Genomic DNA, 26363 nt, shown 5'->3' on the forward strand with positions numbered 1-26363 from the left:
ATATGCTACTGTGTTTACCAAATTGTGTTTCAGCTGACATACAAAAGTTCATGCAAATGTGGAAAAATGATTTGGAACCCAGTAATTCCAAACTGATTTTTACAGTTTTTTTATTCATTCAACAAGCGTTTGGTGAGTACCTACTAGGTGCCAATGTTTGGTAAAGAACTGTGGTAAAGAAACAAGAGTGAGAACAAAAGAACAAGTACATGCTTACCAAATTACCAAAACCACAATTTTAGTATGATTTTTTTAGTGAGATCTTAAATGTATATCTTCGTATACTGCACACAGATACAAGTATATGTGTGTATATATATAAATATATATAGTAAAACCATTTCATTGACTGAGCTTTGTCAGCATCAACCACTACAGCTTCCCCAAGACATTGAAATCTATAACTGTTTCTGTTGATTTTAGGAAACCAACCTAGACAGGCAGAAACCTCCGTACAACCAAAAACCTCACGATGCTCTTGGGAGAGGCTGAAATCACACTACTCTTGCTCTGAGAGAAAAGCGAGAAGTTGACAATGAGCAATACAAATTGCATCAAATTAACACTGTCCTGCATGAGTGATGATAGAGTACTAGAAGTGTTGAGAAAGAAGAATTTAAACACCCCTGAAAAGTGGAAAATGATAATTATTTCTAGCCCACGGCAGTTTGCTCTGTTTTCACTTGGAGGCTGAGATGTCCCCTGGTTCGGAAGGGTTTTATATTTTTTAAATGTAAGGATGATCTGTGAAGTTGAGTGGGCTGAACCCAAAGGACTGGTCCTTGCAGGTCAGGGAGCTCAGCCTCCCAAGGCAAAACTTCCTTTCCTGGGGCGCCTGGGTGGCTCAATAGGTTAGGTGTCTGCCTTGGGCTGAGGTCATAATCCTAGGGTCCTGGGATCAAGCCCCACGTCGGGCTCCCTGCTCATTGGGGAGCCTGCTTCTCCCCCTCCTCCCTGCTCATTCTCTCTCTTGCTATCTCTGTCTCTCTGTCTCTCAAATAAATAAGTAAAATCTTAAAAAAAAAAAAAAACCTCCCTTTCTTGTTTCACCTCCCCAAACGGCTAAAATTATAGTCTTTCCTACCCCGTCACCACCCACAATGCCCACCAGCTCTCCTGCTTACTCTGTTCTGACTTTTCTTTCTTTTCCATCATACCATCTTTTTGACATGGTCTTTAATTTCCTTATGTATGATACACACAGTCATCTGTCTCTCCACTCTAAACTATAAGCTCCACGAGAGCAGGTATCTGCTCATCCCCAATAGGGGTTTCCAACCTCAGCACTGTTGACATTTCAGGCAGGACAATTCTTTATTGTGGGAGGCTGTCCTGGGCATTATAGGACACATATAGGACAGCATCCCTGACCTCCACTGACGAGATGCCAGTAGCACCCTCCACCCCACTTGTTAGAGCTAAAAATGTATCTAGACATTGAAAAATGTTCCCAGGGGACCAACATCACTTCTGCTTGAGAACCACTGATATAGAATAGTGTCTGAAACATAATAAGAGCTCAATAAATAGTTGGTGAATAAATAAATAGCGAATGAGAGAATTATCTCTAAGTCAGGCTTCCTGTGTGAGAGCGTGACCGGAAGGAAAGACCTGAAGGGGCCTGAGTTCTAGTCTTGGCCCTGCTTCTTTTTTTTTTTTTTTTAATCAATTAGTTAACATACAGTGTATTATTAGTTTCAGAGGTAGAGTTTAGTGATTCATCAGTTGTATATAACACTCAGTGCTCATTCCATCACATGCCCTCCTTAATGTCCATCACCCAGTGACCCCCATCCCCCCACCTACCTCCCCTCCAGCAACCCTCAGTTTGTTTCCTAAGATTAAGAGTCTCTTATGGTTTGTCTCCCTCTCTGATTTCATCTTATTTTATTTTTCCTTCCCTTCCCCTCTGATCCTCTGTTTTGTTTCTTAAATTCCACATATGAGTGAAATATGATCATATAATTGTCTTCCTCTGACTGACTTATTTTGCAGTCAGCATAATACCCTCTAGTTCCACCCACGTTGTTGCAAATGATAAGATTTCATTCTTTTTGATGACTGAGTAATATTCTGTTTTATACAACACACACACACACACACACACACACACACACACATACCGCATCTTCTTTATCCATTCATCTGTTGATGGACATCTGGGCTCTTTCCATACTTTGGATATTTGGACATTGCTGCTATAAACATTGGGGTGAAGGTGCCCCTTTGAATCACTATGTTTGTATCCTTTGACTAAATGCCTAGTAGTGCAATTACTGGGTCGTAGGGTAGCTCTATTTTCAACTTTTTGAGGAACCTCCATACTGTTTTCCAGAGTGGCTGCACCAGGTTGCATTCCCACCAATAGTGTAGGAGGGTTCCCCTTTCTCTGCATCCTCACCAATATCTATGGATTCCTGCCTTGTTAATTTTAGCCCTTCTGACTGGTGTGAGGTGGCATCTCATTGTGGTTTTGATTTGTATTTCCCTGATGCCGAGGATGTTGAGAATTTTTTCATGTGTCTGTTGGCCATTTGTATGTCTATTCATGTCTTCTTTCACCCTGCTTCTAATTAGCTTTGTGACCATAACCTCTCTGGCATGTAGTTTTTCTACCCATGATGTTCATTCATTCATTCATTCATTCATTCTACAGACACTCCTTGAGCACCTATTATATTCCAGAATCTGCTTTAACTCCTGAGGATATGCAATGAACAAGGCAACAAAGTCCTTAATCCCATGAAGCACATTTGCTACTGGGATGAGATATAACAACAACAAAAATCGATATACAGGATAATTGCAGGTGGAATATCCTATATAAATAATAAATCCACATAATGTGTCAGGTATTAAGCAGAAGAGATGGCTGTTTTAGACGAAGTGCTCAGGGAAGGCCTCTCTGAGGGAGTGATATTTAAGCTGCAACCCACTTGAAAAGCAGCCCTTTGTGCCACATCTTAGGGAAAGAGCATTCCCAGCAGAGGAGGCAGGTGCAAAGGCAGGAACAGATTTGTATTTCCAAGGGCAGTGGGAAGTCATGGGAGGGCTTTCAGGCAAGAGACAGACATGTTCTGATTTTGTTTCAAAAGATTGTGCTGGTGCTGGGTAAAGAACAGACTGTCGGCAGGACAAGAGTAGAAGCAGAGAGACCAGTTAGGACAGAGGCAGCCAAGGAGCTAGGAGGCGAGTGACTTAGAAAAGGACTTGGGCCAGGGGGAGCAGGGAATGGGGAGAAGTCGGTATCACAGAGGCCTCAGGAGAAGAACCAAAATAAGAGATCTGAGTATGTGTCAAAAAGCAAAAATACAGCCCTCAAGCCTGTCCTCCCCCCAAATATATATATATATATAAATTTTTTATTTTTTTTAAGTAGGCTTCATGCCCAGTGAGGAGCCCAACATGGGGCTTGTACTCACAACCCTGAGATCAAGACCTGAGCTGAGATCAAGAGTCAGAGGCTTAACTGACAGAGCCCCAGGGGCCCCTGTCCTCCAAAAAATTTTGCACAGTCCTGGGCACAATGAAGAGAAGTAATTGTATCGTCATAGAACAAGAGTCCTGGAAGTTCAGCCTCCCGTTTCACCAAAAGGAAAACTGAAATTTAAGGAGGTAGCATGATTTACCCAGGACCAGTCTACATGGTGACATTTAAGAGATCTCGAGCTCCAAATTTTAAAGAGCTCAACATCTGTCACATTTTAAAGATTCTAGGTAAAAGATTAATAGATGCATGATTCTCCCTTACAACCAAAAAATGGAGAAGTAAAAGTCTAAAAGAGGAAAACTAGAATCTTATAGCATCTTCTGAGTGTGCTTTTGGCTGATTTCCCTAGTTTATATTGCATTTATAGAGCATGAGGTAAAATCCTTGGAGCCTTAACATTAAATACAGAAGAGTTTGTAAAAAAAAAAAAAAAAAGAGAGAGAGAGAGAGAGAGAGTGAGCGGTCATGTTCAAAAGCCTCCAAAATACACATATGGCGCCAGCTATGGGAGTATTCAGGTCAGCCTGTTAAGGGCATTTTTAATTTTCCTTATGCTACATCAGTGCATACATAATGATACAAATCAAGACAGGCTGAGAGAGCCCTTGAGAAAGTCTCGTGTGCCATACACACGGTCTTCATACAGGTTTGGCATCCCATCCTATTTTAAAGCAGGAATTAAAAGGTCTGCATCAACTCAACCTAAAGGTTCAAAGTTAAATCTATCAGTGTGTCTTTGGTCCGTGTGCTTCTAGAATCAGGGCAAGCTCAGAGGAAAGCTCAGAGGAAAGAGCCACTGTGCATCTTCCTTCCCATCACTCAGAATGCTCTCTGGCCCCATACCTTGTCTGGGAGTCCTTCCAGAAACTCTGACCTTACAGAGCTCCATCTGCTCATTCGCTATCTGTTGTCCTCAACCAAGGAAGCCTACGTGCTAGCTTCTACAGCCTCCTCTCCCCCGGGAATTAGATCTTTAAGACAGTTTTCCATTTGCAGCCCCGTGTGTGGCTAACAGATAAAGAGAAATGGCAAAATATACCCGAACCTCAGGTGTTGGCAAAATTTGAATTATGGACATGCTCAGGACAATTCTTCTCTGTTTTCAAGACTAGTGGAGATCTCACAAGACAGAGTGCCCTGGGCATGATCGCTGACGGGGCAGCTGGGACAACTGCACCTTTCTTCTGCCTGGTTTGAAATGCAAAGCCTGCTTAGAGTTGGACTGGATGACCCCTTGGAGACCTTTTGGAGTTCAAGGGATAACTAATTGCTTCCCCAAATTTAAAAAAAAAAAAAAGAAAACATAATTTGTTTTCCTTAGAGCACTCTCCAGATGTGGATCTATAATATATTCCCTAGAGATTTACCAAATAAATATCCTACCTATTAGCAAAACAAAACAAAAACAACAACAACAAAAACCACCAAAAAAAAACCCTGCACGTTACAAGAGCACCTGTAAAAGAGAATTGCAGATTCTTGGCCACTAATGTCTTTCAAACAGAAACAAATAACACGAAGACTATCACCTCCCAAATTAAAAGGTACCTTTCATCAAAGCTTATGTTCACGAATTCCAAATTTTACACACCACTAATTATATGTCATTATTTATAAATATTTTATTTGAATATAATCACATATAATCGTTAACTGAAAACCCAAATAGGAGTGATAGATCGGACCTCTCCCACGGAGGAAAAGCAGAACCATTTACATACACACAGTCATTAAGCAGAAAAAAGTCTGAGTGACAGTCTGAAATCCAAACCCTGCTGTGGAGTGGAGCTGCAGAATGTGCCCGGCCCAGCATGTGCTTAGGAAAATGAGCTAGGTCGCCCAATGCTGCCATCTTCAGGTCAATACTGGTAGTACACCACTCTTGCAACAGTTCAGGTCTACCCAGCAGGCTGTCCAGCAAGCTTGAGGGAACCAAGTCCACAGACACTGGACAGACCAACAATTATACACTGGCCCTCCGTGGTGACTTCCAAAAGCGAATGCCGCAACATCTTTCTTCTGTTTGGTGTTAGGTACCTGAAGCTTTTGCACGTATTCCAATTAAAGAGAAATACAACTTTTTCAAAGAACTCTTGATGAGAAAGACATTTACTATTCCAATTTCCCTTTTAAAGGGTCCTTTTGCCTCCCACTTCCCCCACGCCCTGCATTTCTTGAAATAATTATATATCCTCTTTCTGAGGGTCATTATGTATTCTTAGGTTGGATTGGAAGAGTGCACGCAAACTTCTAGGAAGAAACTGGCTGTCTACTTCTTTCACTTTCTCCAGGAAAAGTGGCTTCAACACGTCACTTAGTAAATGCCTGAAGGTGGGAGTAAGTGATATTTTTCTCTACCGCTTTCACTAAAAATTTGATCTTTGCATACAGGTAGTATATATTTTAAAATAATCACGTATATCTTTCCACATCTAGAATTCCTTTATCCACATATCCAGGACACAGACACAAAGCCAGAAGCTAGCAAAGAGAGTTTAGAAAAGCCCTGAGATGTGCTAAATTTGAATTACTTTACATCTAAAGGAATCTCAGGCCTTCACTGAGATCTTATTTATCCTTATCTTATACACAGTCCAAAATTTACTTACGTAGCATTAAGCCCATACCCTAACATAAGAGGGGAACGTGAAAAAATAGACAAAATTCAGACCCAACAACTCAAAAAACACAGAAATATAAAATTTGACATGAGCATACAAACCTAAGTAAACACTTCCATACTTGAGGCTATCACTAAACAATTCAACAATGATGCTAAAACATCAAGGTAATAGGGAAACTTAGCCAGAAGATATCCCAGTTTAATGATGCGTTCTCACGGATGTCACCTTACTACAAACGTGTTATCTTACTGTAACTTGAGCTAGAGCAGTTATTACTACATATTTCCATGTTATAGGTGGGAAGACGGAGACTCAACATTCCAGTGATTTTTCCTGATTCCACAACTCACGGTAGGCAGGGCTAGGAATCAAGCTCATTTCCTAACTTCAAATCCAGTGTTCTTTCCTCAACAAGTGCACTTATGAATGCAGGGCCACAGTCCAGTCACATTGGCACAACAGTTCCTGTTGTTGAAATAATGAAATCCTTCCAGAATGGGTGTAGAGCTGTCACCCCGCACTCCCCAAGTTCCCCGCCCCCACGCTGCCTTGGCTTCCAGGTTCCATCCCTCACACCCTCCCCACCACCACTGCTCCATAATCTAGCATCAGCTTCCCAACTAAGCCTTTGCACACTGCCTTCCCTCTGCATGGAATGCTCCTCTCGTCATTGTCCAGCTCCCCGGCCTGATTCCTCCTGGTGTGCCAGCATAGGGGGCTCTCTTCTCTCTCCCAGTGCAGCACATATGGGTCCATGTGGAAATCGCCAGGCTTCTTGCCTGTCCTCTCCATCAGGCTCTGACTGACTTGTTTTGGTTGTTCTTGTTGTCTAATAGCTGGTCTCAAACTTCCTGCCTGACATGTAGCAGGTGCTCAGCAAATGTTGAAGAAGGAAGGAAATGGTTAAACAAGAAGAGTTTCCCAGTGGCCCGAGCAACAGAGTGAGCACCAGTCTTCCAGAGCAATAACTACTACTGTCAGCAAATTTTCCAATATTATAGACTTTTCTGTAAAGCTGAAAACCCTTCTACAGTAACCGTCACATCAGTTTTCACTTACAGCTTCAGAAATGGACCTGTCCACTGACCTCCCTTCAGGAACAGCCCACGGCCCTCCAAGTCGGCGAGGAAGGGAGAGGAGCCATCCTACTCGCAGGCCTTCAGGAGTGAGGCTGAAGGTTGATTGGCAGTTACCTCCGGGGGGAGCTCTGTGGTCTTGTGGTTAAGTGGCCTCTGGCCTTCTTCATCACAAGCAGTAACCCTGAAAACCCACTGATTCAACATGTGGATCCTCATCAAAAATACTGGGGTAGGGGGGTAGTTCTTCAGGTGGCCATGTCTCAAACTTGTAGCCAAGTGGAGACTCGCCAGGGAAAACGCTAACTGCACTTTGTCAGGGTAGAGAGGAGTCTGACTGTGACAGACCCGGGCCCTGAAGGGCCTCACGGCCCAGGCTACTCAGAAGTAGCAGCCACAGGGGGTTTCTGTTGGCATCACCGCCCAGACCTTCATTTAGCAGACGATGACACACGAGATCCGACAGATGTTATTTTCTCCCGGAGATGAATTTGTGAGATGACCACCCATCCAATGCTGTTTTCCACAAAAATCTGTGGCTCTTTAAAAGGTATTATGAATACAAATAGGCTTCTCTTTAATGCCCATTGGACCTACAGGTATTTTAAGTTTCACAAATCAAAAGCTGGTTTTATCTTCAGCAGTATTACTCCTTGGACCCTAGATGTAGTACACGAGTCTCAATACATCTCCACAACAAAGCAATTCACATAAGTTTGGCTCTCTTTTTAAAGCAATTCCATCTTTTTCCAAACAACCACGTACTGAACTTATTATACAACTAGCTACCTTGAAATGGCTAAACTTCACTCTGAGGACAGACAGACAGATACACACACACACACACACACACACACACACACACACAAATCATTTTCATACCAGGTGCATGGATCAGCATTCCATTTATATATGTGCTTCATCTACTTTGCACAGAAGACTTACTTAAGGAAATGCTATAGGTTTGGAAGTGTCCAAGAACTGACTTTTATAATCTAAGCAATTCTGAGCTCCTTGAAGGAGAAGAAGACCGATGAGCACATTCTCAGCCATCCATCCTATGGCATGTCCTAAAATGTTCTGCATCAAATCACACATTCTCCCCAGATGTGGGGATTTTAAAGGTCAGCTCTCGAAGGCTAGTATGAAAAATGAGGTTTTTACTGACTCCCAAGTAAGCTGTGGGCAGTCACCACTGCCTTTCGAGGGTCATTTTATTTTTATCCCTGCATTACTAAAAGCAACGCCCTCCCAGACATTATGGCTAAAGAGCTTGCATTTGCTCACTTATTTCTTTCCAGGCAAGCCCAAAAATCCTGGAGATGATTATATGTCTGAAAACTGGTAAGAAAGGTGTGTTCAGTGGGGAGAGTTCATTCTCGCCACTCCATTGCACCAAGGCGTCTTCTATTTTAGGTTATTAATGAAGTCATGTTTCTTTTCTAGTCACTAACCATCAGCACTACCATCATCATCTCTCACACTCAGAGTCAACACTAACCATCTCTATGTGTAAATGGAGCTGAGAAGATTTACCTGTGAATTGGGGTCCCTGTCACAATGAGGGTCTACAGGTAATTGAACCTCCAGATGGCATTTCAGCTCAGTTGAGCTCCCCTATCTCTCGTAATAACCACTGCGCATTACTGAAAGCTACTCTCTACTACGGTGCTAAGCACTTCACATCGCGCTCTCAACAACCCCGAGAGGCAGGCACTGTGATGGTAACATAATATGGTAGCTTGAGCGCTTTGACTTTGGAGTGAAAGATCAAGCTTCAAGGGCAGGCTCTGTCATTTACTTGACCTTAGGAAAGTTATTTAGCCTTTCTGAGTCTTAAGTTGTCCATAAAATGGAGAAAATAAAATGAACAACTAACATTTATTGAATTCTTACTATTTGCCAGTGTTAAATCCACCATTTTACAGCTGGGGAAACTGACACTTAGGCTCAGTAACTTGGGCAAGTGTGGGGTGATAGAGCTGGATTGGAATGGGTTGTGCCCAACCCCCCAAGTCAATGATGTTGGCACGATATCACAGTTTGTCCCCTCCTGTCAGCGACTGAACGCTGCAGGCCCCCAGAACTGATGTTCCTAAGAGCTGGGCATGGCATATGCCAGTAAAGCTGTCTAGCTTGCCTGCAGCCATCCTTCCATGGCTTGCACTGGGGTAAGTGCCTTCAACTCCTCAGTGGCCCCAGAATCAGACAAGGAACCCAGCGCATGCCTGTCGGGAGACAGTGAAGAGAGCGCACTCGTAACTACTCATTAAAGGACGCCATACCTTCTGAGTCTTGCAAGTGGGAAACAGCACTGCTAATAGCATAGCTCGGGAGACCTGAGACTATAATAAATTAGGCGAGGAAATAAAATACATCGTGTCCAGAGCACCAGTCCCTCTGTTCCCTCTTCCTTCCTCTAGTCAGCAGATTCCCCTCATCATAAGGGGGGGGACAGGCAGGTGACTAAAGATGAAATTTTACTTCTCAATTCAGGACCATGTACCCGTTCTAATAGAACAGCAACCCCACTCTGGCCAATTGTCTCCTTGGGTAAAAGCAGTCTGAGTCCCAGAGACACTGGTCTTTTTAAGAGAAGCTAGGAATCCAGATGCTCATGGGCTAGCCTCTGATGTGTAAATACACACCACTTTTTAAATTTAAGCAAAGTGTAGGCTATATATCTATATATTTCCCCCTTCACTCCCTGCCCCCATCCCTCCCCTCCCCAGCACCACCCCCATCCCCACCACCCCACATTAGCCTGAATCCCGCTTCTGCAACAATAAGTTGCCTCCAGGACACCAAGCACATGTCTCTGCTGCTTCACCTGGTCACACCTTGCTCTGACATCCTAAACTCCTGAGAAATGGTCTGGTGCACTAGATCAGGACTCAGAAAATCTCAGCGCTCAGACCCTGCCACTATTTTACTGCATGGTCTTGGACAAGTCATTTCAATTATCTGAACCTCCCTTTATTCATCTATATAATGGGGGTTCCTTTCCTCACCAAATTTTTATTGAGCACCAATTGTATGCACAGCACGCTGTAGACACCAGGGACTGCGTTCGGGGATGATAATAGGAGTCCCGCCCATCCTGAAGCGCTATTGTGAGACTCAAATGAATAAACACAGGTCAAATGCTCAAGCAATGCAAGAGCTGTAACTCAGAGGAAGGTTCCCTGCTCTGAGGCGATGAAGACCACAGACGTCTTCATGGCTGACTCATCCCATCTCGGGGCTCCGATTCTACAGAGTCATTTCTACAGAGAAATTACCTTCTGGGTCGACAATTGTGGGCTTAATTACAGGTCAACAGTTCCTGAAACTCAATCAGAGGAGCTTTCTGATATGCAGACAATCCACTGAGAAGCAAAAGTTGCCTAAAGTACTACATCTCTTCCATCAGTAAGCATATATAACAGCAAATAAAAAATTATCTGACTGCTGAGAAAGTCTTCCCCCCAGAAACCACCTCTGATCATCCTCAACCTGATGTAAGTGCTCTCCTTTCCCTCTCTTTGAATTTAGCAAGTTGTATTTAAATCCCTGTTGACTTCTGTGCATCCCTCGCTAGACTCTAAGTCCCCAAGGAACAGGACCATGTCTGCCTGCTTCACTGCTGAATCCCCACTGCCTGACACATAATAGATGTTCAGTAAATGTTTACTGAATAAGTAAATGAACGGGCCACAACTGATTCTGTCAGAGTTGTGGAAAAGATGTTTATTAGGGATACAGCAAGGTCACGCCTTTGTTAAAAAAAAAAACCTTTGCGAAGAAGCAGGATCCAGAGCGTCTTTTCTCACCAATTATAGCTTTGGCTCTTACCTTGGAAGAACTAAGTCTTCTTCATTAGAGTTGAGGGAGGAAAACGTGAACAGCCCAAAAAAAGTTTTTGTGAGCGCTGAACATTTAAATGTTTCTAAAGTATGCCATTTTACGGTGCCTTCCCATGTTTTATTACAGAGAACTTTTAAACCTTGCTAGTTAGACACCATCATAGGACCCCTGCGTACAAACACAGAGACGCATCCAAAATGCATCCAGAGTAGAGCAAACAACATCTTTTGGAACTCTTCCAAGAGCTTCTTTGCATACTTTTATGTTAACGCAACCATCTTACAGCCAAAACAGCCAAACTGCAAACACCTGGCTTGAATTCTCAGAAATCTGAACTCATCAGGAGGAGCAGCTGAGATGTGAAACCCCGAATTTATTGCTTTCTTTAGTTATTAAGGGAGTGCCGCATGTATCAATGAACAGCATCATTCCTCATCTGCTTGCAAAGTTTAGTCAGGAATTCATAGTTCATGTGCTCTCACCGGCACAAACAATATTTATTCATCTGTTCTCTCCGAAGCGGTTTCCTGCAACTTGCCTTTCTCGGTGTTCACTCAGGGGAGGTGTGCTGTTAACTCTGGGGAGGCCTCCTCCATCGCCAGGGAGAAACTTGACATCTTTCAGGGGAGGCCTTACCTTTATTATTTATGGTTAAAATGCTTTACACTGCAAAGCAGCATGCTGCCTCCATCCCCTTTGTAATATAAACTGCACAGTCGGCATTTCAGAAGGGAAAACCTGAGCTGTTGAAAGGTAGAGAACTACTCAAAGTCACATGGGGGTCCTTCCTGCCCTTGAGTCTTACTGATATGGCCACCTCGATACCTAAGCGTACAGTCACGTCGAATATGCCAGCTAGCAGGTATCGAACAGGCACTGGGCTACAGCGGCTTTACAATGCATTAGTCCTCAACAGCTCTGCAAGACTCAATCGTATTACTAGTCTCACTTTAAAGACGAAGAAACCAGGGCACAGAGAATTTAATTAACTTATCCAACACTGCCCAGCAAATCAGTGATGGAGCCTGGCTGTGAACCCAGGTAATCTGACCGTGAAGTCTGCACTCTGAATTACGCACTCACGGGACGGCCTCGCTAGCAGGTCCCTAAGGCGCACTGGCTCAAGGAAAACCACACAGTGCTGTATGGGGTGGGCTCACTCTATTTTGTTCCAGCTTTCCCTTTTACTCCCTACCAGAATGCTTCTCTGAGAAGGATGGATATGGGAAGTGCTATGGGGAAGGATATTGATGACTTTACACAAAAAGAGAACAATAGGAGGGATGAATATGGATTAGATAAAAGTAGCCCTCACTGATAGGGACAACCTAACGCAAAGACAGAAAATGGAAGATTAAAATATGGAGGGAAACCAATTTTTAATTAGAAAGTAGCATCCGCTTTTTTCTCCAACGTAAAAGAAAAAGGAGAAGCAAACAAAGCTCATTAGCTACATAGGATGCTCACTGAAACACTCCGCAACTTACCTGAGTGAAAAGTCATAAGCCCCATATTTCCAGAGTACTTCCAATCTATTCTTGCTTCTGGAGACGTAAAAGATAGTCTCTCCTGACAGCACAGGTGTTTGATAAATGGAGGAACACCCCACTGCTCCTTTTTCCAAAGCCAGGACTCCCTTCACGAAGTTCTTATTTGATGTGGCAAAATAACTTTGGAAAAACAAGAAGGCTATATACCAAACGTTAACGGCGGTGATCCCTGCTCTGATATTACAAATGATCTTTAGATTTTTTTCCTTCCTTATCCATTTTTTTTACATTTTTTTCCCTACAGTGAATATACGTCACTTTTGTCATACGGAAGGGAAACAAAGAGTTTTGGTAAACACTTTTCAATAAAGGAGTCCCCAAGTCACCCTGCCTCAGCACTCCCCTTCATCACCGAGGGAGTGATTGTTTATGGACACCATAAAGGACAGACTGGCAGACCCTGAAAAGAGCGATGAAGCCCCGTGGGTGATTTATTCCCCTCTATCCTGCTAGCATTTCTTACTCACACCCACTGCGGATTTCAGCCCTCAAATGACAGCATTTCCATTCTCTCCCCACTATGCAATCCACCCGTCGGAAATATTCCAGAAATGCCCATCTTTACAGTGACAAGCATATAAAACTCTAAGCAAATTACAATATTTCTACAAGGGGAACAAAGAGATTTTTAATCACCGTGCGTTCAATCTCGTGTCGTGTTTCATATTGTGTTTCCATTCATTGTGGTGGCTCATAATGTACAGTAATACATTTTACATCTACTAAATGCGTTCTGGGTTTTTATATCACAGTTCAGAAGAATAGCTTCGAAAATCCTTTTGACTCCTTTATTTGAAAACTACATTTGTGGAATGGGGTAATTAAATTCCTATAGTTCAATATAATATTACCTCTGCTATTCTAGCTCATTAAAAAAAAAAAAAATCCCAACCATCTTCTCCCTGCTTTTGCTAGAAATGGAATTACACCACAGAAATTTCTGTTAATACAAGTCTAAGATTTTGAGAGCCTACTCCATTGTAGTTAAACCAAAAAACTCCCTCTTTTGTACATCTTTATGGAAATTAAAATGACTGCAGAAATCTTCTGTGCTTGATGAATGCATGCTAGCTTACTTTGAGGAGAAAAAGTAAGAAGGGCTCAATGTCAGGGCTTTTGAATCACAGGAAGACGTTATCTCTAGATGAAGAGCTAGAGGATTCAGGGCCTTAAAATGACTCTAAAATTAGGAAATCAGTAATACAGAACCTTTGGTGCAGTAGGATTGCTTGGGTAATGGCAAGATCGAGAACAACCATATCTGAGTATGACGTAGATAACGGCGTGGCATATACATCACAGAAGTATTTCATTTCATTTGCTCCTCATTCATTATCAGGTGGTAGGAGAATATCCCCATTTTAAAGAAGACATTGGAGGCACCAAGTGGTAATATAATTTGTCCCCGGATACAAGTTTAGGAAGTAACTAAGCTGGTAGTCATATCAAGAAGACAAGAGATAACAAATGTTCGCAAGGAGGTGAAGACAAGGGGACTCTTTTGCCCTGTTAGTAGGAATGTAAATTGGTACAGCCGCTATGGAAAGTAGTATGGAGTTTCCTCAAAAAGTTAAAAATAGAGCTACCGTATGATTTGACAGTCCCACTTCTGAATATATATCCAAAAGGAATGAAAACAGGCAATTAAAAAAGATATCTATGCTCCCATGCTTACTGCAGCATTATTCAAAATAGCCAAGACATAGAAACAACCTAAGTGTCCGTCAATGGATAAATGCACAGAGATGTGGTATTCAACAGAACATGACTCAGCCCTGAGGAAGAAGAAAATTCTGCCATTTGCAACAACATGGATGGACCTGGAGGGCATTATGTTAAGTGAAATAAGTCAGACAAAGAAAGACAAATACTATAAGATCTCACTTATATATGGGATATAAAAAAACCAAACTCATAGAAACAGAGACTGGAATGGTGGTTACCAGGGGCTAAGGAGCGAGGGATAGGAGGAGGGATTGGTCAAAGGGTACAAACCTCCAGATATAAGACGAAGAAGTTCTGGGGATCTTAACGTCCAGCATGAAGATTAGAGTTAATAATACTGTATTACATACTTGGAAGTCGCTAAGCGAATGTATCATCACAAAAAAGAGATGGTAATTATGTGACGTGCTGCAGGCGTGAACTAACTACTCACTCATATTATGATATATAAGTATATCAAATCAGCACACTATACACCTTAAACTTCCACAGTGTTATATGTCAGTCATACCTCAATAAAGCTGGAGAAAGAAGAAAAAAAAAAAAAAAAAGCTGGCACTCAAGCCCCACAGAGACTAACTTCAGGTTCAGGCCCTTTCCATCACATCGCACCACACCACATACTGCCCATCAGACACCCCAAAAGCAGTTTCATCTAGTGCTGAGAGACTCCAACTGCTGGCTCGTGGTGCTCCTGCACAGATAAAATTAAGTGGGCACAGAGCTCACTCAGCCCACAAACAGAATGAACTGCTACCAAAGCAGCTCTATGTGTATGAGTCTCCAAATATCTGAAGTAGTTTGTTGGGCTTGTTTCCCATCTGCAGTTATACAAGGGCTCGCTGAAGCCCCTAAGATACAGTTTTAAATGACAAAGAGAAGATTTGAGTTGCAAAAATATACAACTATTCTGAATTGCAAATCAATTTGTTTTTAACTGTAGTGAGCAATGTAGAGCTCACTTTTTAATTCCGAATTACAATGGTGTCCTCATCATAATATAAATAGATGGGGATGCCCTCATAATGGCAAGGATGCATATCATAAGTGAAACATACACAGAGAGAAAATAGCCTTAGCTCCAACATCAAAGTTCCCAAAAGAGAGCTAAAGTCAGAAGGAAGTGCGCCCAGGCAAAGAACACTAAGGGGAATCACTCAAAAAGTTAAGCTTTATGGGGCTAGCTGAAAATATAGTTTTCCTACAAGGTGCTACAATTTTTCTATATGCACAGAAAACATGAAAGTGAAAGTAATGAGTTGGAATAGATACTATTAACTTTTAATTAAGTTACTCTTAGAAATAACACACACACTGATCATCTGCCCAAACATCTCAATTAAGAACGTAAAAAAGTGCATTCCTTCCAGCTTTTTGTCAGCTTTGTATCAAATGATCCAAACAGCTGAACTAGTTCAAAGACTCTACATGGAATAAATAAGCCTGGGGCTTATTTCAAGCTTTCTGTAGAGATACTGAAATGGTCATTTTTAAAGTCATCCATCTTCAGAAAGAACTAGAGCTGTGAGTAAATCTCTTAAAAGCATATGTAAGTTTCCCCCTCAGCCAGGTAGGCAAAGACGAGATACAGGGAAACAAGCTAATGTCCTTCCGCAGGCAGGAAAATATTAATTAGCAATTCATAAACTAAGGTTACCTTTACAAGTACACTTCTAGTGTGAATTATGGCCGATTATTAGTTTAAGACTGACTGTACATTTCATTACCATTCTCAGCGTGAGAAAGTCCTGGTTATAACTGGAAATTCAAACACACTTGATTCATGACCATCAAAAGCCCCAGTCAATGCAAACTCTTTTACTTGCAACAAATAAATTGTTTCTTTTGATAAAGTACAAACAGAACTTTATATTATTAATTTCCTGACAATCCTATTCTGAAAAAAAAAAATTAAGCTGGTGACCGGTTCTCTGCTCACAATGAATTCTACCCTTTCAAAAATCATCCTAGACTTGTATCTCCTAAACTGTGTTCCTTGGAATATTAAAAGCTTACGATGCTGATATGCATTCCATAAAAAGAGACTTCTGCAACCATATAATGTATTTCCTTAATTCTCAAGTTCACTGTTTGCACATTTTAACATTTCCAAAATGGAGCTTCATCTTACAATGTCAAAAACTGCTAACTAAATCTTTTTTCCCCTTTAAAAAAAAAAAAGCTATTAAATTACAGGTATATTTTATAACCAATGACATCTTAAAATGGATGAAACATGGTAAGTTTGGAGAAATAATTTTTTATTACCTGTGGAGATTCACCCTGCACATTACCACATTAAAGTCTCTGAAAAGTCCTACACTTTACAAACAAAGCTGTTTTCTTTATTTAACTCAATGTTTCCCAAACATATTTGCCCATCGATCCCTTCTTTTCTAGAACTCATAATAACATTTCATGAGACCAGTGTTCTGGGAACACATCCTGGGAAAGACTGGTTAATTTTTTTATTACCCTTGGCCAAGACTCTTTGCTCATCAGCTTTCCACGACCCAGTGACAGAAACCTTCAATCACAAAGTGAAGGTAAACATGTTTCAGAGTCAACAGAACTGAAAGAATGACCCAAAACTCTCTGTAGAGAGAAAATGCCAACTAGGCCAGAGGCCGATTGATTCTGCTTGGAAACATCTGTGGTGTATTCATACTGATTGCTTTCTCCACAAATGATGCGCAGCCTTGTCTGTTCCAAATGCCTTTATGATGTGAGAGATGAAGAGACTGAACTGAAGCCATCTGCATGGTGGGATGGGACGCACCATAGGATGGGAGGCACCATAGGATGGGACGCACCATAGGATGGGACGCACCATAGGATGGGACGCACCATAGGATGGGAGGCACCGTTGGGTGAAAGGCACCCCTGTACATTGCCCAACATCTGGAGGTAAGAGAAATCCATATTTTTCTAGGACTGGTTCCTAAATTTACTTCATCAGCAAGCTGCTATTTGTGCATTCCCATAAAATTGAATAAAATAAGTCATATGGCCAAAGGGCAGGCAGCAGGAGAGTTTGAGAGCAGACACTTTTCAAAATGGAACCAATGACATGGCGCTCACTGATGCAAGCGTCCGTCTTTAGGGCCAGACTAAGTCTTAAATGAACTCCTCTCCTACCACTCAATATTTATCTGCCAATACCCTATGAATCCAATTTGCAGAAAAAGTATCAAAATATGGAAATAGGACCGGAAGATTACCACGTGCCTTTTGAAAGACAGACTCAAGCATTGTCTAACAAGCCCACCTGTCTAGCAGGTCAGCTGATTCTCTTGGACTAGCAGCATCTAGTCAGAATCAAGGGGATCTTGTCAGAAATGCCAGATCTCAGGCCACTTTCCAGACCTACTTGATCAGAATCTGCCTTTTCGCAAGATCCCTAGGTTATTTTATAGGCATTATGGTTTGAGCAGCATTGATCTAGGGAATATAACCTTTTTCTGACTTCCCGTTTACTGCTCATCGGAGCCCAGATGTCGTGAAGCTAGATGTTCTCTCGTGAAGATGGAAAAATCGCAAGTTATTTTTGTCTATTAGACATGCAAATGTTTCTTGCCTGGTAAGAAAGACACCCTCAAGGTTTATGGGGGTGCTGCCCGGTAGAACATAAAACATTTTACACCTTATTCCAGAATTCTCTTTCAGGGACGACATGGTCTCAGCCCCTCAATTTATCATCCTGCTTTTCCCTCATTAATGAGTTAAATAAACCTTTGACACATGCTCAGCACACACGCATGACAATCATGCTTGTAACTGTTTATGGTTTCATTCAAACCCAGTCATCTCTTGACAGAGATAGGACACTTATCTCTAGTGAACACCCCAATAGCCACCCTTTCTTGTCAGCAAACAGTAACTAAGAACATCCACTCTGACAGAGAGATGAAGACCTACCCTCAAGGATGGTAGGTCTAATGTATAATCTAACTTCAGATACAAGGGCTGGCAACTGAGAGCCTGTAGTTCTGTTTCAGCTTGCAGACATCGTGTATAGCCAAAGAACATTTTGTTTCATTTTAATTTTTGGATCTGAAGGCCTTTAGGCATAATGTGTATTCTCCAGGTCTCCACAGGCTCCTACATTCCTTATTGTTGTATATCATGCTGTTTCACACATTTGTTACCTAGCTGGCCCCTGAAGGCATTTAAGTTTACACCCCTTAAAGAAGGCACTAATCTATTAAATCCACTTAAGCCAGCATTACAGTGGGAAATGGCTCGCTCCTAGCACACTCGAAGCAGCCCTTATTGGGAATATTTTTGCCTATCTATCATGCGCAGACCCTGGACAGCTATGACGAGTAGAAAAACAGTACAGCTGCCAAAACCGGTGGCCTTCTTCATTATCCAGCAGAGGGCAAATTATTTACACGTATAACAATGCATTTGAAATACATTTACCACGCATCATCATCAATTTCTTCAGATACAAGAGAGTTTCATTTAAACAGTTCTCCGAGCATAGAAGCCACTGCCCACGTAAGAAGCAGAGATAGCTTCGTTCTCAACACTGAGCATTACTGAGATGTCAAAATAAATACCATGCAGAAATATAGCAAGAAGAGACACTCTAGCTATAGGCAATAGCCTGGTCCCTCTGAAATCAGACCCAGGAGTCCAAAAGCGGCTCTGGACAAAACAGAGGGTAGTGGGGCCAATTCGTCCTAGTGGACGTTGCTTTCTGCCTTGGATGGACTTGTTGACAACACATCACAGAAGGTTCTTAAGTGTCTGCCTTTACAGGCGTGACTCTCTGTTTCACAAGTGCTTAAAATCACTAAACAAAGAAAAGCAAGCACTACATAAACAGAGTCATTAATAATATAAATCTCACCTAGAGAAAAAGAATATTATGGCCTGTCTCATCGTGCCGCATAAATAGTGATTTCTGTGGTTTTCCATTTGTCCTCTCTATGGATTTTTCTCCTTTGGTACATCTCATCTCTCATTTTACTCCGGTACTTCTTCAGGGGACTTAATGGGAACAACTTCAAGGAAATCAGCTAATAACACCTCCATTTCTCCTCTGGACAGCTACGAGGCCTCGCCGACCCCCACTATCCGCCGCCCCCCCCCCCCCCCCGCCGCTGGACTTTCCACACCTCCCAGCGAGGCCTTAGTTAGCCCTTAATCTCTTAGTCTTTGTACCTGGGTCATTATATTGGACTTTCAGCTACAGTATATGACTTGAGGGTCATTAATATGCAGTTATCCAATAGGCTATTTATTCCAGGGTTTACTTGGCAATTGCCTGGCTGGAATCTGTGTTTTCTTTCAAAACCACCTTCCAGGAGTTTTCCGTTCACTTTGTTTTTCACTGAAAGATGGGACGTGGTTTCAGAAGTCAAGAGCAGTTTTAGGAGCATTTCAGGGAAAATCTCCCTAGCCTCCTGGCACTGTGAGTCTCTCCTCCATACTCCCCACATCACACAGAAAAAGCTTTCCAAATTTCTCTTCAGTCTCCTAACCACTTTTCAAAGTAAATGGGCAGTCTATAAAACTGGAAGGAACTAGAGGAACCGGAACTGCAAGGTTTGTGAGAGGCAGGAAATCCAAGGGAGTTGGGGTGGGGGCTGCCCATACAATATGGGGGAAAGAGGAAAGAGTGGATCAGGCAAAACCGTGGTAAGTGCCCCCAAACTCTCCACTGCATTTAGAAGAGATTCCAAATCTTTTGTGTTAAGGTCTTTTGCAAGTTTATACTCTCTTGGATTTGTTTGTTTGTTTGTTTGTTTGTTGTTTGTTTTAACTGTCAAAGCTACTGCAAGATTCCAGGCAGGTTGGCTCCCTTGGGGGACACTTGATCCTCCTTAACCTGTCACCGGTTACTTCTTCCATACAAATGAACCTGTCTGCTGGCCCCTGCTCCCAATTCTGAACCCAGTCTCCACCACTGAACTCAGAACTCAAACACATTCGGAAGATTCATCTTAATTAAATCCACTTCTGCATATCTCTCTTAATAAAAGCTGGGGGCGCCTGGGTGGCTCAGTTTGTTGGACATCTGACTCTCGATTTTGGCTCAGGTCATGATCTCAAGGTCACAGAATCGAGCCCCATGTCAAGCTCCATGCTCAACTCAGAGTCTGCTTGAGATTCTTTCTCTCTCTCTCTGCCTCTGCCCCCCCCCCCCCCGCTCGTGCTCTCTAAATTAACTAATTAATTAATTTAATTTAAAAAAAAAAACAGGCTGACACTGACTCTGGGTTTTCCGTATTTTTGTGTACAAGGTCATGAGCTCCTTGATGCAAGTACTACGTTTTTGTCTTTTTCCTATCCCTGCCTCATGGTACCCAGGACTCTTCAGCCATTTAAAGACTAACTGTTGATTGGTTTTTGCAGAGATGCCGGTATATTCCAGGAAAAAGGCAATGAAAAAAATGAGAGAGAGAGAGACATGATTAATGACCTAATGATCTCTAACAGATGGAAGCATTTTTGGCTGTTGGAGCTCTAGGGCAATCCATAGCCAACAGTATTGGAATCATGCTAAGCAATGTCAGTTCCAAAAGAAAACTTATTCATACTCCAAATTTACTGGTCCTAGTAGAATAGGTTTCAAGGTACATGTGTTTGTTCTTTCTTGCAAATGTAAGAATAGAAACAAAGAATAATGCCCCCTCATCCCTAGAATATATTCTCTTTCCAGATATGGTTAAGAATACAGACCTTGAAATGGGGAGGTAATTGTGAATTATCCAGGGGGGGCCCAATCTAATCACATAAGTCTTTAAAAGCAAAAAACCTTTCCCAGCTATAGCCAGTGAAGAGAGATGTGACGATGGAAGAAAAATCAGAGAGATGCAACATTGGTGGCTTGAAGACAGAGGAAGAGGGCCATGAGCCAAGGAATGCGGGCAGCCTCTAGATGCTGGGAAAAGCAAAGAAACAGATTCTCCCCGAGAGGCCTCCAGAGAGGAACACAGCCCTGCTCACACCTTAACTGTAGCTCAGACTTCTAAGCTTATGACACTGTAAGATAACAAATTTGTGTTGTTTTAAGTCACCCATAATTTGTTAACGGTAGTGATAGAAAACTAATAGAAAAGGCAATCCTCCTTTTCAGCATGGCCCTGTAAAGGGGTGAACAGGCATTCACTGCTGGACCCCCAAACCAGAGAGATTTCTTATTCTGGCTGGAACTGTCCCTCCAGTCCCCCTTCCTCCCTTTGCAACTTGGCTGACTTTGTCATCTTTCAAGATTCCACACAAACTTTCTCTCCTGTGAAAAATCTTAGTTTTGCCTATAGAGGCTATAAATTTCCCAAATGTGAGGACCATGTTATATTCTTGGTGAATGTTAGTTTGAATGATGGACTTAATTAATTATCATTTGATGGAGTATAAAAATAAGGGCCAATAAAACTACTTTCTTGTTACTGCTTTTAAGAAAGGAATAAGATCACTTGTTAGGACCCGCCTACATTCACAGCCATGAAGTCCTACCATATTCCTTCTCCTCCTCTCTTTGGACACACACACACACACACACACACAGAGCCTGACAGAGTTGAACCCCAGTTTCTGACTGTTCAGAGTCAGATAAGTAAGCAAGATGTGCATCCCCGGTGAAGAGTACAAGCTGTAGGGGGTCAAAGACTGAACCCAGAAAGTTGCAAGGGAAAGTTGCAAGGCACGGGAAAAGTTCTAAAATGTGGGGATTAAAGACAGAGCCAAGGTTTGAGAATTAAATAACAGAACTCAGTGGTGTGCTGGTTTTAAAATATGTCTACAAATACTCTGACACTCCTTTCTTCAAAAGGTGGAGACTAAATTCCCTCCCCTTGAGTATGGGCTGGAGTCCCTTCTAATGAACACAATATGGCTGACATGAACAACATGTGATCACGTCGCAAAAGTCATTACAACTTCCTCCCCTTGATCTCTTTCTTTCTCCTCCCCCCTCCAACCTCCTCATTATTTGCTCTAGAGGAAGTGATTTGCCAATAGTCACATGAGTGAACTGTCTTGGCAGAAGATTCCTAAATCTTCAGACAACTGCAGACCCAGCCCACAACTTTTTTTTTTTTAAGATTTTATTTATTTGACACAGAGAGAGAGAGAGGGAGAAAGCAAGCACAAGCAGGGGGAGTGGCAGGCAGAGGGAGAAGCAGGCTCCCTACTGAGCAGGGACCCCAATGCGGGGCTCGATCCCAGGACCCCGGGATCATGACCTGAGCCAAAGGCAAACGCTTAACCGACTGGGCCACCCAGGTGCCCCCACCAGCCCACATCTTGACAACCACAGGATGAGTCCGTGAGCCAGAACCATTCAGCTAAGTTTCTTTCAAATTCCCAAACACAGAAACTATGAGATAATAAATGTTCGCTGTTTCCAGCCTAAGTTTTGGAGTTATTTGTTATGCAGTAATAGATAGCCAATATGTATGAGACACAATCCCTCGGGCAGAGGCTGCAAATTGGAAGTCAAGATCCTAATTCAGTCTACAAATATATTTTCCTCAGCTCATCGTGTTTTTTATGAGCCAAAATTTAAAAATCATTTAAATTCATTTAGAAATCTAGATTTCCAGTCTCTCTCTCAAAAATGTGCAGATCTGGCAACACAAAGGCCTGCACTCTGGTCCGGCGGCTGTGAGTGAGAACTGAGGATCTGCCTTCTGCTGTAGGCTCTCCCGAGCTCCCTGGAGCACCCCCTAACCCCACTAACTATTCATCTCTACGCCGACACTAACAGCATGGCTTTTGCACTGCTCTTTCTCTTGTATTGAAAAATATTTTCTCATGTCTTATATCTCTGTGAAAACTAGGAAAGATAAACTGAAAGGGCTTATGTGTCTTAAGAAATCTAGAACAGGGGTGCCTGGGTGGCTCAGTTGGTTAAGCATCTGATCTCGGGGTCCTAGGATCGAGCCCCACGTTGGGCTCCATGCTCAGCGGGGAATCTGCTTCTGCCCCTCCCCCTCACGTGCGTGCTCTCTCTCTCTCTCTTTCTCTCTTTCATATAAATAAATAAAATCTTTAAAAATCAAAAAAGAAAGAACACTTATTTTTTGGTGGGAGAGAAGTCTATCCCTGCATGCCTAATATGCCATCAATGAGCATCTGCGTCAAATACACACAACTTAAGATTCTAGAAGATTCTAGAAGCTTTGTTCATTAGGCAGATGGACTGGCCCCCGTAATGAGTTGGCTAAAGCTGCTCTTTCTCACCCTGGGCTCTTTGAAAAGGGGTTAAGGTAAGGAAGATGAGTTTGCTAGATTTGGCTTTGAGCATCTTAAAGAAGCCACCAACATGACACTTTTCCTCTCATATTGCTTGTTTTGAGAAAAACCTTGTTGAGAACATAGTAGCCATCAAATCTTCTGGTTTTGTACTTACAATAATTGCTTAGCTTCAGCTTCTTACTGCTGACTCAAATTGTGTCTGACCACATCCATATTGACTAATCAGAAATAACCTCAAGCATAACCCCTACTTTTCCATAAATGCATATATTACTATTCCTAATGTCTGTAGGAGACATAAACACTAGCTCAGTGTTTATTTTCGTTGACAAGAGTCAACGAATTTCAGCACACAAACCAAATCTGGCCCACTGCCGTCTTTAATAAATAAAGTTTTATTGGAACAGCCACACTCATATTCATTTCCATGTTGTCCATGGCTGCTTTTGCCCCATGGTGGCTGAACTGAGTAACTGTGACAGAGACCTTATGACCTGCAAGCCTAAAATTTTACTATCTAGGGACATCTAGGTGGCTCAGTCAGTTAAGTGTCTGCCTTCGGCTCAGGTCATGATCCCAGGGTCCTGGGATCGAGTCCCCCATTGGGCTCCTTGCTCAGCAAGAAGCCTGCTTCTCCCTCTGCCTGCCACTCCCCCTGCTTGTGCTCGCTCTCTCTCTCTCTCTGACAAATGAATAAACAAAATCCTAAAAAATATGTATCTATTTACTATCTAGCCACTTCTTGAACAAGAAGGATAAAATACAAATATTTTGATAGTTAACAAGATAAGAACACATTGTGTTTCAAAGGAACACAACATGGGAAACAGTGAAGTCACCATGCCCTCTCCAGAATACTTGCCTTATAATTTATAGTCAATAACTCTAAAGTTTACTTTACCTTACAAATGGACATAAATAGGATAGTGTTTTAAATTGAAAATGAACTCACGGTGGCTAGTTTCTGAACATCTTCATCTGACGCTCCCAGAGATGCCAGGCCTATTTCTTGTGAAAACTGAGCAAACTTAGGATCCGCAAGTAGTGGAACATGTCCCAGGAGTTCATGGCATGTGTCTCTGACAAGAAAAACATCATAAAAAAAAATATTATACAAAAGGCTTTAAACTATCACTGGTAGAACAGGACTTAAAATCATAAATATAACCTTGGTTTATAATTAATTGCTGTGACCAAATTTCATCAAATCTAAGACTTTTTTTTAATCACCTTTCAATATCTCTGAAATCCAGATGCACCTTACAATTCATGGCATCTTCAATTATATGATATCCAAAATTTGTAATAAATAATAGCAATGACTATTTTCAAGTGCTTACCATATGCCAACCACAGGGTAAGTGTTTTATTACATTCACTATCCCTTTTAATCCTCAAGAGAAACTTAGAGAATTAAAGTAGCTTAACAGTACAAAATCCGATAGAGCAGGGGTGGGCAATCTACAGTCGCAGGACAAATCTGGCCCACCACCCGTTTATAAATAAGGTTAATTGGAACACAGCCATAGCTCATTCGTTTATGTACTGTCTATGGCTCTTTTTAACTAAAACTGCAGAGCTGAGTAGTTGTGACTAAGACCATATGGCCCGCAGAGCCTAAAATATTTACTAGCTGGCCCTCTACAGAAAAAGTTTGCCATGGTGATAAAGCCAAAATTTGAATCCAGCTTATGGTGACTTCTACATTGTTGCTTTTAACCCTTAAGTTGCACATACTGCCATGTTACACTTCGCAGACACCAGGACACAGCAGAGGATCATATTGTCATCCTAAAAGTGGCTTTTCCCATCAACGAGTTATCTGCCTGTAACACAAGCAACTCCCTTGAACTTGCCCAGTGGAGAACCTTCCCAGTCCTCTGCTTTGGTTCACCTGAACTAGAAAATAACAGAAGCTTAGATCTGCTCTCATTTGCCTGAGCTTCCATTTGGAGCCAAATGATCAGGCAAAGGCAGGTACATGTCCCAGGGAAGCAAGGCAGATGCCTTCCTGAGTCATTGCCATGAATCACAAAGTGTTCCCTGATCCCAAGCTATGTTCGAATGAATCCCCCTATGATTCTCTGGGAATGGATCAAGAAGACGCAAAATTTTATTTTCCTGGCAAAAAGGAATTAGCCAGGTAGTATTTGAAAGATGTTTCCTAACTTCACCTGGGCTCCTCTCAAGTGTATCACTTCAAATAGATGCTAGAATATAAATGCCAGGTGCTGCCACTATGATTAAAAGTATAAAGTACGTTGGGTGGTTATGCGGTTGAAGCAAATCGGTGGTGGTCAAAGGCACAAGATTGATGCCCACATAAAACAGATGGCATTATTCAATCAAAAAATCTTGTTCCCACAACTCAAACCACATCCCCAGCCTTGGCCAGCCACTTCATAGGGATATCAGGTTGAAAAGGCAGCCGAGTGAGAATATGGAGACAGGATACTAAAAGAAATTCCCAATTTATTCCCTGTCAACTGTGTGCCAATAGCTTTCTTTTTACACATGACTGAATGTGTGGAAAAGAATACATGGTTGTTACTCTCCAATTGTATTATTTAAGGCAGAGAATCAGACTCATTGGATTTTAGGGCAAAGGAGAATTTAAATATTATATGAGTCCTTCATTTTACCTATAAAGACATTAAAGACAGAAGGGAAAAAAGAAAGAAAGCGAACATATTCTGAGCTCCTATTATGTGCTGGGTACTACACTAAATGTTCTCATATCGTATCAGTAATTTATCTTTACTTACAAAGAAGTCTTATGATTCCCATTTGATAGATGGGGAAACTATAATTCAGTAAATTTAAGCATCTTTCCAAGGTC

At 42.0% G+C, this 26363-nt stretch overlaps 1 protein-coding gene across 2 annotated transcripts in view; it reads right to left on the reverse strand.

The window, feature by feature from the left end:
* The window catches only part of TPH2 (tryptophan hydroxylase 2), an 88289-nt gene that overhangs the window by 10387 nt on the left and 51539 nt on the right, over positions 1-26363 (reverse strand). For both annotated transcript variants that reach the window (XM_032420735.1, XM_032420734.1), the window contains exon 8: positions 24477-24603. In XM_032420735.1, coding sequence (XP_032276626.1) covers positions 24477-24603 — 127 coding nt within the window. The remainder of the gene's footprint in view (positions 1-24476; positions 24604-26363) is intronic.

The sequence above is a fragment of the Phoca vitulina genome, unplaced genomic scaffold, assembly GCF_004348235.1.
Source record: "Phoca vitulina isolate PV1807 unplaced genomic scaffold, GSC_HSeal_1.0 scaffold23, whole genome shotgun sequence".
Classification (NCBI taxonomy): Eukaryota; Metazoa; Chordata; class Mammalia; order Carnivora; family Phocidae; genus Phoca; species Phoca vitulina.